General features: G+C 39.2%; 1 protein-coding gene across 1 annotated transcript in view; it reads left to right on the top strand.

The window, feature by feature from the left end:
* Window positions 1-16413, top strand: part of STK32B (serine/threonine kinase 32B) — a 158577-nt gene extending 142164 nt beyond the window's left edge. Inside the window, exon 12 of the mRNA XM_063401606.1 lies at window positions 14838-16413. Coding sequence (XP_063257676.1) covers window positions 14838-14976 — 139 coding nt within the window. The 3' untranslated portion in view covers window positions 14977-16413. The remainder of the gene's footprint in view (window positions 1-14837) is intronic.
* Window positions 16414-18265: the final 1852 nt, after the last annotated feature.

Here is an 18265-nt window from a genome sequence, read left to right as displayed (position 1 = left end):
GACTGAAGTATGTTAAAAGTTTCAGTTAATGAAAACAAAGACAGCATGTGCACATTATTCAATTGCTTTAATTGCTTTTATTGATAGAGAACTGGTATTTGGACAAATGTTTTAAGCAAGGACTTTCATGGACAAAGACATGAAGTTAGTGATTGTCAGCATTGGTTAAAAAAAGTTGGACTTGTAACCCTTAACAATCCTGATCAGAGGGCACCTTCTGTTGAATATTTCAGTAGATGTGAGCTACAAATTAAAATGCGTGTGTGTGTGTGTGTGTGTATGATTTGATATGACATGGGGTTATCACATCTGTTCACAATGACACTGTCTTCCATTACCTTCAAGAGAGGAGCACACACTGCCCAGATCCAAAGTGAAACAACACAGGAAAATCCTTTTGCGGGATTTGTTTTCTTTTCTTAAAAGTGTCAGTGTAGTCTCTTAGTTTGGAACATATAAACAAAATAAACTCTAATATACAAATGGTCCACACACTGATTAGCTCAAAAATATTATCTGAAGTATGTTTCAGGGATCTGTTTGGCTCCTTTTTGTGGCAAAAATAATTATTTTCTTGGTTTTAATTCCATTTTTGTATATAGATATTTTATTATATCCAGAAATGCAGCACCAAACATTTTGCAGTATGTTCATGTGTATTCCCACAGACTTGCCAGCAATTTTTCAGGAATTTGATATCATTTAGAAGCTGTAGGCTACATTTTCAAGTTTTCTTTTTTAAATTTTGTGTGTGTGTCAGTAGTGGGGGAGATTGTACAGATAAAACCACACTGTTTTCTTGTAGCTTTATTGAAAAGCTGAGCACGGATTATTTTGCTCTTTTTCTGCTGTTGTCACTAAACAGATCTTCACAACTACGTCTATGAATATATAAAACCTGAAATGACCAGAAATTAAGAAAAAGACCCAATATTTGCATGTAAAGAAATCATATTTCTTACCCTTTATAGTCCTCAATCTCTTCTTCTCCCTGAAAGATTTCTTTAAGTTTGAAGATGTGAGAAAACAAAGAACAGAGAAGAAAACACAAGAAATATTTGCTTCTCAAGCAGAATAATCCTTCAGTTAGATGCTTCACTTAATCAAAATTATCAGCCTGCTAAAGAAAGCAGAATCAAACATTCACATTTTTCTGTGTAGAATATGTATTTCATACATCCAATGTACCTGAAAATGGGCTAGAATTCTGCAAAACTATGTTAACAAATGCAATGAACTGATTAAGAAAATATCCATGTTTTTAATAATTCCAGTAAAAACTTTCAAAACATTACTAGTGATTTTGAATTTGGAGGTTTTTTTACTTAAATCTAATATGCTGCAATAGCATTTGTTATAATATTCATCTGTCTTATCCCCAGTGATGTGAGCAGACTTGTCTCTGTCCTAAACTACTGATACACCTTATTCCTCTTCTCAGTATTTGTTCAGTGCTAGCACAGTAAAAAATCTGCCACAAACTGAAGAACATTACTCTGTCTTTTCCTGCTATCATTCCTACCATTTGAGCATATCTGGTTCTCTTATAAATGATCCTGAACAGCTCGAGGTGAACAGACAGCTCTCTGTTTCCAGAATAAACAGCAAAACTTGAGGGAGCATAATTTAACCATATTAAGATGCTTAAAATCCTGTTGTCTGATTTTTTCTGTATCGTAGGTGAAAAGCTTACTTAATATTCCCTGAAGTTTTTTATAAGATCAAATTTATTCTCTCTCATTTTAGTTCTTTTTCTTTCCTTTTAATGGTCTTTTCAGATTCAAATACAGAGTCCCTGAGTAGTCTCTTTCATTTTAGTTTGATTGAATTTGAATATTCATAATGATTTGCAGTGTACTTCATTGAAAGTATTTTTTTAATACAGATTTTATGTCAGTGTCTCTGGAGATATTTATCATAATCCTTCTAATATTGAAATGCTTTTTGAATGAGACTGCAGTCCTTTTCTTGCCCCTTCTGCTGACCTTAATTCAGTTCAAATCCATTTCTTTCTGAGTGTTTCTAGTGGTTACACTGCTCTTCTCTGAACCTTTCTTCTCCCTTTTGTAATGGATATGTCTGCTTTTGGAGATTGCTCTTGCAATTGGAAAGATGCTTTTCTGAATGTGATTTGTGATGAGCTGGTTTGTGTTCAGGCAGTAATAACTGTTGCTTACTCACACGAGCCCTTTCACTTCTGCCTCTGATTCCTGCTCATTATTACTGGTTTAGAATTACCAATCCAAATGTCACTCTTTTCTTCGTGATCCAAGCCACCTAAAAGTTTGAGTACAGCAGGTCCAAACTGGTAATTTTGCTATAGGTATACCTTCAAATTCACTTTTTTTTGGAGAAAGGAGTGGTCATACAAATGCCATTGTTTCAATAATGTCTTTCCTTCACAGTTTCATGGAGGGGAAAAAAAAAACACAAAGGGTAATGTGTTTCTGGAACCTCATTTTAAGAGTCTTCCAGGAAAAACAGTCCAAGTTTTCCCAAACAAGTAATGATATCATTATAACAGCTACACTTCACCATCCAACTTTGGGAATGAAGGTTGTGTGGGGGTGAATGTGTCAGCACATTCTCCACATTGAAATGTGGTCCTGGAAGGATCAGGATAACAGATGCAGATCCTCAGCACTGGAGGCCAGAAATTAGTTTCTATTCACAGAAAATTAAGCACAAATACAACTCATAAAAACTAATTAGAAGTCAATTCACAGGCAGAGGAAAGAGAAGTCTTCATTTGTACATGTCAGACTTTGGAGGGGAAGCACAACTGTGTAATTCTGAGCACCAAATATTTTATTTTTTTAAGTAGGTTACATGGGACAAATCATATCTGTGATAAATAAAGGCTCCATAATAGGTCATGACTATTCCACTGCCATAGGTAAGTACCTCCATGAGGTAATTACCTTCATCTCCCTTTATTCCCACACTAACATAAATTCTCACTTGTTATGAGTCTCCATAACCTGAGTCATGAAGAGCAAACTCCCTGTCCTGTTTTAAGAAAGCAATTTGTGCCCAGTTGCTGAAGCAATGCAGAAACAAGCCAGTAATGAGACAACATCATTACTGGCACTCATTCTGATGTCCATGCATCTGTTGAATACATTCATAGATGAGGTGGAAAGGAAGGTGAATGGTGAGGTCACAAAGTTCACTTACGATTCCAGAGTAGTCACAAGTGAATCTGCCAGCAATAGATAATAGATAATCTGACTGCAGCAGATAATGATAGCCATGGTTCTGAGATGCAGGGCAAGAAAATTGCAGCTCAAATTCAGTACTGATAAATCCAAGTAAGTCAGAAGAGAAAATCTAAATTTTACCTTTAGGATAATAGACTCCAAATTAACTTCTTAATTTATGAACTTCTTAATGTAACTTATGAAGGAGAGACAGTTTGAAAAGACTGTGGATAGCATAATGTTTAGTGGAAGACCAAAAGATGTTGATATGTTCCTGCAAAAAACTGCTACAGATAAATATATGTTCATATACATACACCTGCACCTTCCATTCTGTGTACAGCTCTGCTTCTTTATCTCAAAAAGGTTTAAAAAGACTTAGAAAGGTTTCAAGAAAAACAGGATTGGCCAGGGGGTAACATGGGCCATGTTGAATGGTTTAATAAACTTGAACTAATTTAAACTCAGAGAAGAGGCATCTGAAAAGACAGAAACAGGATGAATAATAACATGTTCTGAAACTTATTGAGAAGATGACTAAGCAATGATTATTCACTCATGGTAACCCAAGGTCACAAAGTTATCAGGCTGGAGGTTCATAAGAACACAAACCATGCTTTTTTGTGAAATGCAGCATGTTGCTGGGTGGTGATTTGGATGTTAAATACACAGAAAGATTCAAAGGAGGATTAGAGAAATTCATGAGGAAAAATCCATCAAGGTCCTTAAGATGTGAGGCCTCTGGTGAAGTCATTGGAAATCTGGAAATGTCAGAAGTGAGGGGACTATGCCACAGCAGACATTTGTCTCCATTCAGCTTATTCTTTGACAGCTGAATATTACAACAAATGCTATTGCAGCATATTAGATTTAAGTAAAAAAAACCTTCACATTCAAAATCACTAGTAATGTTTTGAAAGTTTTTACTGGAATTATTAAAAATTATTAATCAGTTCATTGCGTTTGTTAAAATAGTTTTGCAGAATTCTAACCCATTTTCAGGTACATTGGATGTATGAAATACATATTCTACTCAGTAAAATGTGTGTGTTTGATTCTGCTTTCTTTAGCAGGCTGATAATTTTGATTAAGTGAAGCAACTAACTGAAGGATTATTCTGCCTGAGAAGCAAATATTTCTTGTGTTTTCTTCTCTGTTCTTTGTTTTCTCACATCTTCAAACTTAAAGATATCTTTCAGGGAGAATAAGAGGCTGAGGACTATAAAGGTTAAGAAATATGATTTCTGTGGGATTTTGCAAGTGTAATTTTCCTGTGGCCCGCCTGGGCTCGACACCTGCTCCTGTTGTGGGTGCAGCTCACTGACTAACCTGGGTGAGATGGAGTTCAGCAGAGTGGCTTCTGGGGATCCCAGTGCTGGGCACCACCTTTCCCACACACTGTGCAGGGAGGTTTGGTGAGCAAGTGAAGGATGCAAAGTATGCTGTGCAATCACAGGTGAACTCCTGGCTCTGCCTCCTTTTGGGGGTCCACCCCAAAAAGGGAGTGAAAGAGCTGCACAGTTGATCAGACTTGCATAAGAAATAGGTGGAGAGAGATGAGCCTGCAGAGAGGTGAGTGCAGGCTGTGGTTGTTCCCTGGCTGCTCATGGCCTTTAATTCCTGGAAGTCTGGTGCTGTGAGAGGGGTAGGGCTGAACCTGCCTGCTCCCCGATGCAAATGCCAGCCTGAGAATGTTTATTGTCAGGTCAAATAATTAGGCAGATCCAGACTGACTCCAGTGGTGTGTAGACCGTGTCTGGGTGACAGGTGCCCACCAAAGTCCCTCTGTCATGGGCTTCCTCAGCTGGGCAGGGAAAAGAAAACACAACAAAAGGCTCATGGGCTGAGAAAAGGACAGGGAGAGAGAGATCACCCACCAGTCACTGTCATGGGCAACACAGGTTCAGCTTGGGGAAGATTAATTTAATTTATTGCCAATAACTAAAAGATAGTAAGATAGTAAGAAATAAACCCCAAATCTTAAACCCACCTTCCCTCCACCCTTCCCTACTTCCTGGGCTCAGCTTCACTCCCCAAACCCCTATCTCTCCCTGAGAGGGGCACATGGGGATGGGGAATGCAGGCAGTTCACTACAAGTTGTCTCTGCTGCTGCTTCCTCCTCATACTCTCCCCCTGCTCCAATGTGAGTTTCCATTCTGCAGCATACACACCAAAGGCAGGCTAGGAAATTAATATCTTTTTTGAAAATGATGCTTGGCCCCCGCTGCTGAGAAATATCCTTATGTGTGGACAGGTGCCTATAGTCTTAAACTGGATTTTGGCCAACTAGAAAGAAATTTTTTTCCCTGTCATCCCAAAAGGTCTAAAACACAGTATATTACAGGGAAATTTCATAGCTGCTTTCCTGTTCCTTGTAGATGTGGATCTGCAAACATTTTAAACTAGAAAAGCTTGTTCACATTTTAAAATGCAGCTGAACAAGACAGAGATTGGTTAGGATGCTCCTGGTCTTGAACAGACAATAGCCCACTTCTAAGAGAGACCTATCTTACTCATCTGAACCTGGCTTCAATGTCAGTGTTAATTGGTTGGTTTAGCCACATTTTCTTAAATAACTGCACATCATTTGAAGTCTTCATTTATTTACTTCATGTCTTGTCTTATTTTGCTTTCTCAAATCCCAGGATAAACTTCAGATTTCAAGACAGTACAGGTCAACCTATTATAGCACCCAGTGCAATTTTTCACTTGCCTTCTGCACACCAGGATTTCACATGTTGCTCACGCTGTGTGTGCACCTGAGCCCACCAGCTTTGATTATAAATTGCTGGTTGATAGAAAATTACATTCACAGCCATTTACTGAGTGTAATTACTCAGCAGGAACCATCAACCTGAATCAATTATCCAAACCCAAAGAATATTTCCCCAAGGATTTTTGGAAATGGTGGGAGTAAATGCTGTGAGTGTCAATGGTAAAAGACCTATGTGCAACATGGGAATACGGCCCCCAAAATTTTACTTTTCACATTCAGATGTAATAAAGCATAACTTTTCATCTGAAAATCATTCATTTAAATTTTAATGGAGTTAAAATAAAGTTATTTGAATAATTACTTGGTAATCTACTGAGCTATCAAAACACATACATCACAGTGTATTAGGAAAACAGACCTGAGATTTTGACTGTTTCTATCAAAGCACTCAGTACCAAGAGAGCATGTTTGGGGTCAAAGACAGACTGAGTTAAATAGTGGTTAGACACAGAACAGCTCCTATCCCCCACAGGCTGTACACAAGGTTTTTCAGAGATATCTGAAATAAATGGGAATTAGATGACAAAGTATTTTTCAAGACATAGACCAAGCCATGCAGAAAAGCCACTGCTGGCAGAGCCAGAGCCTGAATACACTACGGGCACGTCTGCATGGATGAGCAGGGAATGGCACCCCTGTTCTCGCTGGTGATTTCATTACCCAGCTCTTGGCAGAGTTTACCACCACGTGCTGTGTTACAGACTGATGGGACCATTCAATTTCTGCATGCCTGAACCGTGTGGGTGCAGATTACCTCTGATCCAAAAGTAAATTGCTTCTGCTAAGCAGTGCAGTCTGTGGTGAGCTTGGAGAGCCACTAAACAGGAAGGGCTTTGTTTCTCAAAGAGGGAAGGCATGTATGTTTTTCTAGACATGCAACAAGCCTGCATCCCTTTGAATGAATATATCTAAAAATCATTTCTTTAGTTTAAGCTCCTTTAGTACTCAGTGAGGAGAGACTTGTATCTCCCAAGATGGGTCTGTGACACATAGATTAGATAGCTTAGACCTGAAGAAATTAATCTAAGTTGGTGACTCTAGTTACCCTGCAGAGAGAGCCTGAACTAATCTTTCAATTGTCTGCAGATGGCTGGCATAAAATCCATCCCACATTTGTGCACTCAGATAATTTCTAAACATCAGTCCTGCAGGCACAGGTGCTCCATGGTCTGACCACCCCCTCTGTGTCAGGTAAGCAAGGGCATCTCATGCAGCACAAAACATCACCTGTGGGGCAGATGCATTTGAGTGTCTGTCCACAGGCTTGGGGACAAGAGACCAAAAACAAGCAAGCCATAGCTGTAAACATTTTCAAGGGAGTGCCAGAGATTCATGACATCCACTCTTGGCTAATGGTTAAATGGAGTTACTGCTTGGGCCCAGGTTTCCCAAAACACACCTGCTGTAACACAGAGGATTGTGCTCCATTTAAAGCTGCTCTGCACACATTGGTTCTCTACACAAACTCCAGATCAAGGGGAAATGATCTAAGTTTACAAACTAATTTTCATTTTGGAGTGGTGTGATTCAGCTCTGCTGTTGCTGAGTGATGAGTGTTGTCTCTGCTTCAGCAGCTCCTTGGGTCTGTCCTGGTCTGCCCCAAGCTTTCCCTGGCACAGAGCAAGATTGAGCTTTCCTTGTTTACTCAGAAATGCTTAGAAAATTCATACACTTTTCAGTGATTTCTGTTTTCCTGAAATGACTTCTGAGATCACTCTGTGCAGAGGCTGAAAAAAGCCCACAATTAACTCTCCCTTGCTTTCTGCTCCTCTGCTAGGTGTAAAGATGAATTTTTACTAAACACACCAAAAATTACATTAGCTACATACAGTCTTTTGAAATAGTTTTAATTAACTATGTAATTACTTAGTTTAATTAATTAGATCTCCATGGTTGGGATTCTTTTTGATCTTTCCTCATTTCTAAAATGTTTAACTCTCCTTCCTCCATTTCTACTCCTTTTTTTCTTATCCTGCGTTTTCCCCCTTCACTGCAGTTTTCAACCTATTTTTCAAAGGCAGTATACAGCCAGTCTTCCCTCTGCTCCACTGTTAGCGTGGCCCAAAGGCCAAAATCACTCTTTGAAACCAATCCCTTCATGTTTCAGAGCTTGTCATAGACCAAAGGCTGCCCAACAAGCAGCTGGACTGCAACAGCTCTGGTTTGCAGATTAGAGATTAGCCATGAGGATGTGAGGCAGCCTGTGCCAGATTAGCCATGAGGATGTGAGGCAGCCTGTGCCACTCACTCAGCCCCCAGGCATTGATCCCTACCTTCAGGAGCAAATGGAACCAATGACTAAAACAAAGGAATTACATTCCCATGCAGTGTTCAATTTGCTGCTGTCATGAGAGCCCTCCCAGGTACCACCAGGGAATAAGAAATGGGTGAATAACTTGTCAGATATTCAGGTTGCCAGGTAATTTAAGCAGGATTAACAATTATTTCTGCTATATGTTGTTATGAAATTAGAGCGTGTCTTTTCAAATGGGGGAATTTCATTGTATTTGGACAAACTTGACTCTGTTCCTTAAGATTTATATTGAACAAAGTTACTGTTTTCCTCTTTATGAATGAAAGTATAAATTGAGCAAATTGTCTGAATTTTTGATCAGCTCATAGGCTCATTTTTGCCAGCTTTTAGAAAAACAAAGCGAATTTGTAGTTTCACTCCTTTATGACAATTTTTTTTGTTATTTTATTTTGAAAAGTAAAAATACTCTTCCCAATATGTTTATTCAGTTAAAAAATAACTTGATCAGGATCCCTTGCTCACTTCTTCCTTATTTCACCTTTCCACTAAAAGATACAGTTGAATTAAAACCTGGCAGAGGAAAACTAGTGAGCAGAATAAAGGAGATATAAGAGAGTGTCACTCATTTACAATTATAAAATACTGCCACCTTCTTCCATTTTCACAAAAATAGAACACAGCAAGGAACAATTTATAAGAGAAACCTTAAAACATGCAGGCAGAAAATTATTAAGTGACTGTGTATCAAAGTCCATTCTTATTCCTGACAGAGGAAATCGGATGACAAGCCAAGCTGCTTATTGTCCCAGAAGTCTTGCTCTGTTACCAGTATCTCCACAATCACTGCCTGCACTTGATATTAAAATGATGGCAGAAAAATAATGGCTGAAGTTTTCAAGGTGGAGTGTGAGATACACATGCATACAGTCCATTATTTTTGAAAAAACATATGTGCCAAGGTATCTCTCACTCCATCCTTGGCTGTCTTAGCAGCTTTCTCCCACCTGGGCTGGACACTCTGGGTGTCCCCAGCTCTGACAGGATCCCAGTGAGAGATTGCTACTGTTGGGATTTCCTTACTTTATGGAGTCCCTCTACAGAATTATACCACTCTGTAAAATTACTTGGATGAGAGTTTTTCAGCATGATAATATCCAGCAATTTTAGTTATATGGCCTGACTTCCAGGTTTCTGTTTTCTATGGCTGGGATATAAAAAATAGTGCCTATCTCTGTCCCTTTCCAGCCTCTTTCAAGTCCTTCACAAAATATCTTGCTAGATCTTTTCTATTGAGAATGAAAAGTTTCTAGTGCTATGTTATTTGCCAATTAATTCTAAAAATGTGGGGTTTGGACATTAGGGTATATACTGCTTTTTTTAAAATCCCCTTGTGACTTCTGTATTTGTGCTCCAATAGACAAAACACATGACATGGTCAAAGACATGTAGATGAAATAGTTCCTTTCTGAGCACAGTCACTCCTCACACAGAGCAGTCATTGTTTTTCCTCTGATTCAGACATGTTCAGAATCAGCTCTATAGCAAGGCCATCTGCACAAGCCATCAGCATTCCTTCTGTGGAGCTGCTAAGTCATGCAACTGAGAGGAGTTTCTGACTATTTAGCAAACTGTCCTCCAGGATTCATGAAGTTCAAAAGCCAACATAGGCATGCCTTGTCTGTTCTGATCTCAGTCCCCATCCCATGTGAAGAATAACTGGGATAAATATCCTCAAATTTATCTGTTCCTCAGGACTTATCCCAAGGGATGTAAAAGTTTTCATTAATAGATTTTTGTTTCCTACATCAAAACTAGTTTCTAAGTTTCTTTTCCCCAGACCAAAAGCAAAAGCATCTGTTTTCTCCAGCAAAGGGAAATATCAAGAACCCAAGGTAAAATGCTAAATCTAGAAATAGCACAGCAAACTTTGCCCACTCAGATTGTTCTGTTTCCTCCACACTCAGGACACTTGATTTTCTACCTTGGCAAACTCACTTGCAGATTTTTCATCATAAAAAGAGTTTCCTTTAGGATGTGGTGGGTGTGGGAGTCTCAGGGAAGGGGCAGCTCTGCCTGGCTTGAGATCTCTTTTGTCAGTAGAAGGTCTCTTTTGTCCTCTCATGGCTGCTGAGAGCAGGTCCAGTTTGAAACAACTCCTCACATTTCTGAGTCTTCAGTTCCCCCTGACAGCCTGGCAAGACCCACTGAGGAATGCATCAGCTGCACAACGGTGGTGCCACGACCTGAGCAAAGAGCCAGGAGTGACAGGCGGTGCAACAGCCCCCACATGGCTCTCAAACACAGTAACTACCTTTTCCAAAGCCTGATGCCACTGCTCTGTGCTGCTATAGTGGCTTTGGACCTAGAATTTTCCCCACTCCTCTGAATTTCCTTCCACTGATCAATACTAGATTCAAGATCCAGCACCAGAAATCAATGCTGCAGGGATGGTACTATAATATCTGAGTACTGAGAAAATAAGAACCTTAAAACCAATTCATGGCTCACACAGGCTCATTCTCTTTACCAGAAATACTGTCAAACCCAAGATTTGAGTGGAGGTTCAGTTACTGTTCTTGAAGCATTCCTGTAGTGGCTGGTACAGCCTTTTCCTTCCTCACTGCTGGAGAGGAGTCTGTGCAGTGCTCAGTGTCACACACCATCAATATTGCATGGATCAATGGTGAAGGGAAGGAAAACTCTGTTGGTTCAGCAGAACCACTCTTAGTTCCCAGAATAATTGCCTCTGAGACTACGCATGTATTTGTACAGAACTGTCATGGAATAAATGTAACAGACACTGTTCAAACTCATTTTCATCCTCTTTTCCCAGCAGGTTTTTTTTTTTTGTTCCATATGCCTATATCCACTAGAACCACTTCAGTCTTTCATCCATAGCTGGCCACTTTATTACTTACTCTTAGCCAACAGCATTCAGCTCAGGAGCAGGTACCTGCTTTAGATCCACCACAAAGTCTCCATCAATCCATTCATCCTCCCTGGGCCTTTATAAAGTTGTCACAGCCTGTAGCTGCATCAGATTAAAGACAAGATAAGTCATTCACTGGAGAGCAGCTTCCCACAAATGATTTATTGCACTAGTGTCATTTTTGAACAGAATGGCCCAGAATGCATTTATTTTGCCATGATTACAGGAAACATGTCAAGGTACTCACATTTTTTAAACTCCTAGAACATCTGACAGAAAAGTGGTGTGGGTTTGACACCAAGGAATCAAGAATGCAGCAAAAGAGAGAAATTTCACTTCTATAGCTGTCCAATATTTTAACTGAAGACACTGTGCACACACATTTCTTTGTGTCCTGACCTGAGTCTGCAGGTTTGAGCTAGAGAGAAATACAAATCAAGTGCCTTATTTTATTTTTTCAGGCACTGCAATGCTTTGGGAGGGGCAAAATCTTAGCAATTTTGACAGTTATGTTGAATCGGCAACTTTTCATTCTTTGTCATTGAACTTATCCTACTGCACAGGCAAAAGACAATCGTCAATACTCTTCTTCATCTAGAGAACAAAGCTGAGCTGTAAACAATTCTCTGGTGGTCCCAAGTTTGCTACTGGCTTTCATTAGATGTTTGGGATTTTCATTCTGTCCTGCCGTAGTTGTTGCAGTCTTTTTCTGTTCAATATTTTATTTTCCATGTTAGCTTTTAGCCAGTCTTTTAGCCAGTCTGTTTTCTTTACTTTTGTATTTTCATAAATTGAATAATGCATACATGAATAATTATACATGCAGTATAATTACATTTTGGTTGATTATACATGCCACCTTCTTTTCTAGTTATCACAGACACCAGGCTGTAATTCCTTGTTTCATTCAGGCCTGTGAGACACAGAGCAGTACTTAGAGACACAAAGTTCTCAGCTTCCATCATTCTTGACAGGAGCTGCCTTGACACCTGATGAGAGAAGCTGAGACACAGAGAAGTGCTGCAATTTGTCCAGAGGGTGACAGAGGTGGAAAGAGAATCAGCATCTCCTGGTTTAGTCCAGTTTCCCAGCCCCAAGAGTACACTGGGAAGGAGGTTTTTGTATGTCTGCAATAACTAAACTCCTAAAGTGAAATCCTTAATTTTAATAACTGAATAAAGTGATTGATAAATTATGAAAGAGTTAAATAGCAGTTAATTTTTTACCTCATCATCAGGTTAATAACCTATTGCTTACTTTGATAATTTGAAATATGAGTAGTGAATCTAGATACAGAAAACAAAAATGTCTGAAAAGAGAATACAGTGAAGCACTGCTGAAACAATGTATTTCTTCAGCACTTCCAAATCCCCATATTCTGTTTCAATAGTAGACCTGGGAAGTAGGAACTGGATAAAAGAAAATAATGGAAATAAATCAGCATTATTAACAACCTCTGTAGAGAGTGAAAAAATTGAGGCTGGCCAGAGGCATCTTTTGAACTCAGCATGAGCTTTATTTCTCTCCTTTTTCCACTGTCCTCCTTACATGCATGCAGCCTTTGTGCCAGTTCAAAGGGTTCCCCCCAAAAAATTTAAAATTATTGTTTTCTTGCTTCATGTTGTTATTGAGAGAATTCTTACTTTCCTTTTAAACTGAGCAATGTAGTAAATGCCTTCTTTTTCAACATTTTACAAACAAAGGAAATATACAATTCCAGGGAGAAAGCACTTGTGTATCTTAGACCAATGCAATCATACCTCAGATCTTTATAGTGCCAAAATTTCTCTCACTCCACTATTTAGGAGTTTGCAAGATTTGCCACCCACACTTTGCAACTTGAGTTTCCAAGCACTGCCATCTTTTCTCTTGATGCCTACAAATACACTCGTCTTGTACTCAGATCCTGAGATGTTTCAAGACTCAAGTCAAACTCTTTTGCTCTCCTGGTAGTCTCAGATCTTTTTTGAAAATCTTGTCAGAAAAACGCAAACCAAAAAGCAAACAAAACCCACCCCAAACCAACAAACAACCAAAGCCATCACATCTGCTGTCTTCCATGGTGCCAAGACTGTTTGAAGAACAAGCTACATTCTCCATTCTGCTGTGCAGAAATTATAATTTTCTTAGAGTCTCTGGTTGAAAATCCATTGTCTTGATGCTTTGTTAACATTAATTTAAGCAACTGGTTCTAAACCTGTTTCACTGATGTTTTAACTGGAGACGATGGACAAATTTCTCATAAGGAAAGGAATCTTCCTAAGCTAATTTGTCATGAACATTGGTGAAGATAATTCATTGGCTTTTCAGCTGGGGACTCATACTTCCTGTGCTATCCTCTAATAATTAAATAACTCATACACTGACCTACAGACTCAAATCCACTGAATTTCTGGTGCGCTTGAAAAAATTCACCGAAAATGCTTTGGCAATTTGTTCCTCTAATTTGTTGTTTTCAGTCTGTCTTACAGCTTTTCATTTAATGTGTCTGCCCTTTTACACAGTGTTCCCATTTTTTTTTGCTTTAATAGCCTCCTCTGTTCATCTGTTTAATTACAGTATTTTCATGTCCCATCACATTCTCTTTTTGAGTGTCCAGTATGGTGTCTCCATATTGTTTATGACACCTGGAAGTGTTTAAGGCTTTGAAATGGACCCTTTAAATTTGATTTTTACATGCTTTTCCATTAGTGACTATTTTCTAGGTATTCTATATTACTTGCAAAGATGGGGATTTTTTGGAACATAGCATATATACCTTTTATAATTGCTGTACCAAAGAGCTCTTCCACAGTGGCTCTGGTACCAAGTCTTGGTGCCTTTTTCAGGAATACTATTTTACTATTTCCCATTTTGAGAAAAGAAACAGAGAAAAAAATCCTTCAAAATAGTAACTGTTCATGTTTCAAAAAAAAAGAAGTTCCCATCACACAGCTTCCCAATGAATCTTTACATCTTTCCTGGAAGTATTTACACAGTGTTTGCAGGAAAATACTGAATATGACATGAATCACAGTAAAATCACAGTGACTGCGGTTAAGCAGAAATGCTGAGAAGCTCTTTGATGACAGAGTTGGTGGGGACTGCAGGTGCTTCTAGGGCTGTTGCTCTTTTCTAGGAAATTACATCAAAAGAAGATAACTTTGCAGCCTTTAAGTATAGGGTTTTGTTGCTGTTGTTCCTTGAAACCACTCGTGAGGCTTTGGTAGCATGAAGTAATAACAAGAGAAATACTGAAAATACTTTCATTTCATGTTTTTATTCTCTTTTACTGGTGAAGGTTACTGATAATTTTGTAGGACAACAGAGGGGAGCAGCTGTTGTGTGCCCAGTCAACAGCTTTCATCAGCCTCCAGCTGCCTGGAGGTTTTACCCAGTTACGGTCTGAGTAGAGGTGCTGAAGCCAGGGCAAGCACTCTCCTCTCCTGGCTCTTTATGGCAGGCTTTAAGGAGAGCAGGGTTTGTCCAAGACCTAATAGCACATATTTAGGAGGAAGCAATCATCAGTGTTTAGAGGAATTGGCAGCTGTGAAGCTCAAGCAGTTACTAGAGTGAAACAGTGCAGAAATCTGTTTTATACCCAGGAGTATTGGCTATCCACAGGGCAGGCAGCAGCTGTCCCTCCAACACAGCTACCTGCACATGACAGCTCTATCAATGTTTTTAACCTCTGGCAGGTTAAGAAGACAGCAGGATCAAAGTGGACAGACTTCCAGCATCGACAGCAGAGCATCTCTTCAGAGCCACGAGAAGCTCCAGGATGGGAGGAACAACAATTTGCTGGGACACGGCTGCACCAGGGGCTGCAGCAGTTAGTGAGCCACGGCCCCCAGTCTGGAATCCTCCCTGCACACCCCTTCTTCTGCACCTCACCCTCCAAAAGCAGGATCCCTGGCCAAGGACAAACCCGCACAGCACACTGGCTGAGATTTTCCACATACAGCTCTGCTCTCCTCTTGACTCTGCCACTGGAAAAACGACCATCAGCAGCAAAATACAGTTTTTTAAGTAGGTGTGACTTCTTGTTTTCAAAATCCTGGAAGTAAACTTGAAACAATTCATTAGGCAGCCTCTCAAAGATTGCCACATTCCTGGATATTTGCAAGAGACAACGTTGTACTGGGGTCAGCTTTGTCCTGAAGGCTTTAACATTACCCCCAATCTCTCTGTTAATTAATATGGTCCAGTTTGAAATTTTGTGAAACTGCTGGACACAGCTGTTTCTAAGAACCTCTTGTTGAGTTTATAACAAATGTACATGATGTAAATACATTAATGCAGTGTCAAATAAGCCAAGCACTGAATAATTTCATTTAAATACCATTGAAACTCATTGAAAAATTTGCAGTGTGTGTGTATTCACATTGTTCTTAACATCATGTGTTCTGCTTTGTAGTAAAAGATGTGACCCCTGGCCAAGTCAAAGTTTTGCTAGTGACTTCAGTGGATGCAGGATCAGACACATTAGTTATGTATAATAATCATGGCAAAGAAAGATCTTTTTATTTGCAACAATAGTCTGACTGAGCCAGAGTTGAAAAACAGCTTAGTAAGGAGAGATAAAAACATTAAGAATTTGCTCAGATCCATAGCTAGGTGTTATAAAATATTAAGAAGTTACATGTGTCTCTGTTTTCATGGATCTATTCTGGATGAAACTATCTTGAATAGAAAGAAACCTACTTTAGTCAAAATATTGCTGACATGAAATCCTTTAATTTTAAATAGCAGCTAAAATTCCAAACATTTATGGTATTTTACAACTTGTACATCCACATTTTGATAATAAATGCATGTTTATTCTGTCCAATTGTGCTTTTGTTTTGAAGGGTTACCACCTGTAAGCAAATTTAATTTCAACTTTTTAAAACAAATAGGTCAGATTTTTGGAATGGAAAAACATTTTTATTTGAAATAATCTATTTTTACTACATCATTTCCATTCTATCTTTTACAACACAGAGTTCTTTGTAATTGAATCTATTGTAAATTCTTTCATGTTATATGTAATTTTGGTCACAACTTTTTCACAAATACAGATTTTTATCACGCCATGAAATGATATGCTATTCCATATCATCAACAACAAACAGTTTACAAATGTACAGAGGTAAAGATTTTATGTCTGTCATGAGCATGGTGTTGATCTACTTGCTTAATTTGGTCATAGACTGAAATGATCAAAGGATCAAGCAAAGGAGCAAAATTTTTCTGGTCATAGGAGGACAGATTTCATTGCCCAGAATAAATTATTTCCCATCAAACCTTTCTTTCTTTCTTTCTTTCTTTCTTCTTTCCTTGATATTCATTTCCCTTGGGAAAGACCAAAGTAGATAAGGTTTTACATTATTTCTGGAAACACCAATCAAAATGCATGGGGATTTTGGACCTTGATCTGGATGTGAAAGAAAATCTTTTATTCATTTGGCTAATCCTACAGAAATTAAAGTTACTAGGTGAATATAATAAGTAAATATTTGCAGGATCCATGTTGTATCAGATGATAAAGACTAGAGACAGGGAGTTTTTATAAGGAGAACTAGTAATTCATTGAGATGTTCCATGTAAAGTTTTCCAACTGAAAAAGCATGAGGGAAAAAGACAGTTGCATGTTTGATTCCTTTTCTGTGATTACAGTCATTTTGAGCAAGGAGTTCCTCTGGGTGATTCTGTACATCAACCACATAGGAGGCACTGTGCTAGCACCTTAACTGAGGCTGGGAAGGCATTTTTGAAGTAAATGTCCCAACCTTACAACCCTATTGCCTTTTGATACATATTTTAGCACCCAAATCAGATGCTTCTTGGATGATACAAAACCAGAAGATGTGTTCCAAGAGGGCATTTATTGCCGTCTACCCAGCCTTGAGCCTGTAGACCACAGGAAGAGGTGAGAGAAAATCTGAGATGGAACTTGCCCAGATGTGGATGTCAGGTCAGCAGAGGCTCTCTGGTCCAGCTGCACTGCCAGCTAATGCACCCACGGCCCCAAGAAGCCTGGGTTTATAGAGTGAGAAGTGGGTAGAAGGAAGCATCTACACGGTGCGAGATCATCTGTGACTGCATTAAAAATTGGAGGCGTTTACCGCAGATAGAATTTAATTAGCAGCAGGATTCTACCAAATATTTGCAGTCTGATCTGTCTGTTGTTGGCTGTCTCTGCCAGTGCTTTGCTAAGCTGTTTTTGAGAGGAGTCTGGTTATTCAACAGATTGCATCTACTTGAATATATTTGCACAGAGAATTGTGCATGAATGCAAGCTCACTCAGACACTTTAATTTCACGCTTGTTGCCACGCGATCATTTCTCAAACTGTACTGCTTGCAAAAAATGAAATCATGGCACCAATCAACTTTATCCATAGTCCATGTCCCTTCCACTGACTGCAAGCTGTACCTTATGCTGCATAAAATTATCTGTGTCAACTTATTACACAGATCAGTGAACGCTCTCAGCTATACCATGGAGACCCAATATTGAATCAAAGAATCATTGAATGGTTGGGGTTGGAAGAGGCATTTAAAGGTCGTCCAGTCCAGCTCCCCTGCAGTGAGCAGGGACACCTTCAGCTAGATCAGGTTGCTCAGAGCCCTATCCAACATGGCCCTGAATGCTCCTAGGGATGGACCCCCAGATCTCCAGAACACCTACACTCTTATTTCATCTTTCCTTTCAACAGCATAGCTGTAAGGATCTGTCTTGCCATGGGAAGTTCTGATAATGGTGCAGAAGAAAATGAAGAGAGGTCATTTTTAATAGAATATGATTTGTGGGACAGAACACATACAACACATACAAGTCACAAGGTCTGAGAACACGCTTGAGAAATGTTTGGTTGAGACTTGTCTCTCCTACTTTAGACATAAGAAAAATGAATTAGGCTGGACCCAGGCTCAAAAATAGAGATGAAAAAGGGGAAAAAAACACTTTTAGGTTGTGGTGCACTTTGCCTGTCTTGATTGTCTGTTTTAGCATATGGTTCTCCCTGTAGCTCTGCCTCCATGGAGTACAACATCAGTGCACACAGCTCAGATGTGGACATGCACATTGTGCACTGACATTTAGTCAGATAAATCTGGTTTGTGATGACACAGATAATTTGTTG

This window comes from Prinia subflava, chromosome 7 (assembly GCF_021018805.1).
Source record: "Prinia subflava isolate CZ2003 ecotype Zambia chromosome 7, Cam_Psub_1.2, whole genome shotgun sequence".
NCBI lineage: Eukaryota > Metazoa > Chordata > Aves > Passeriformes > Cisticolidae > Prinia > Prinia subflava.
Note: the sequence above shows the minus strand (reverse complement) of the source record. Positions and strands in the feature narration are given on the sequence as shown.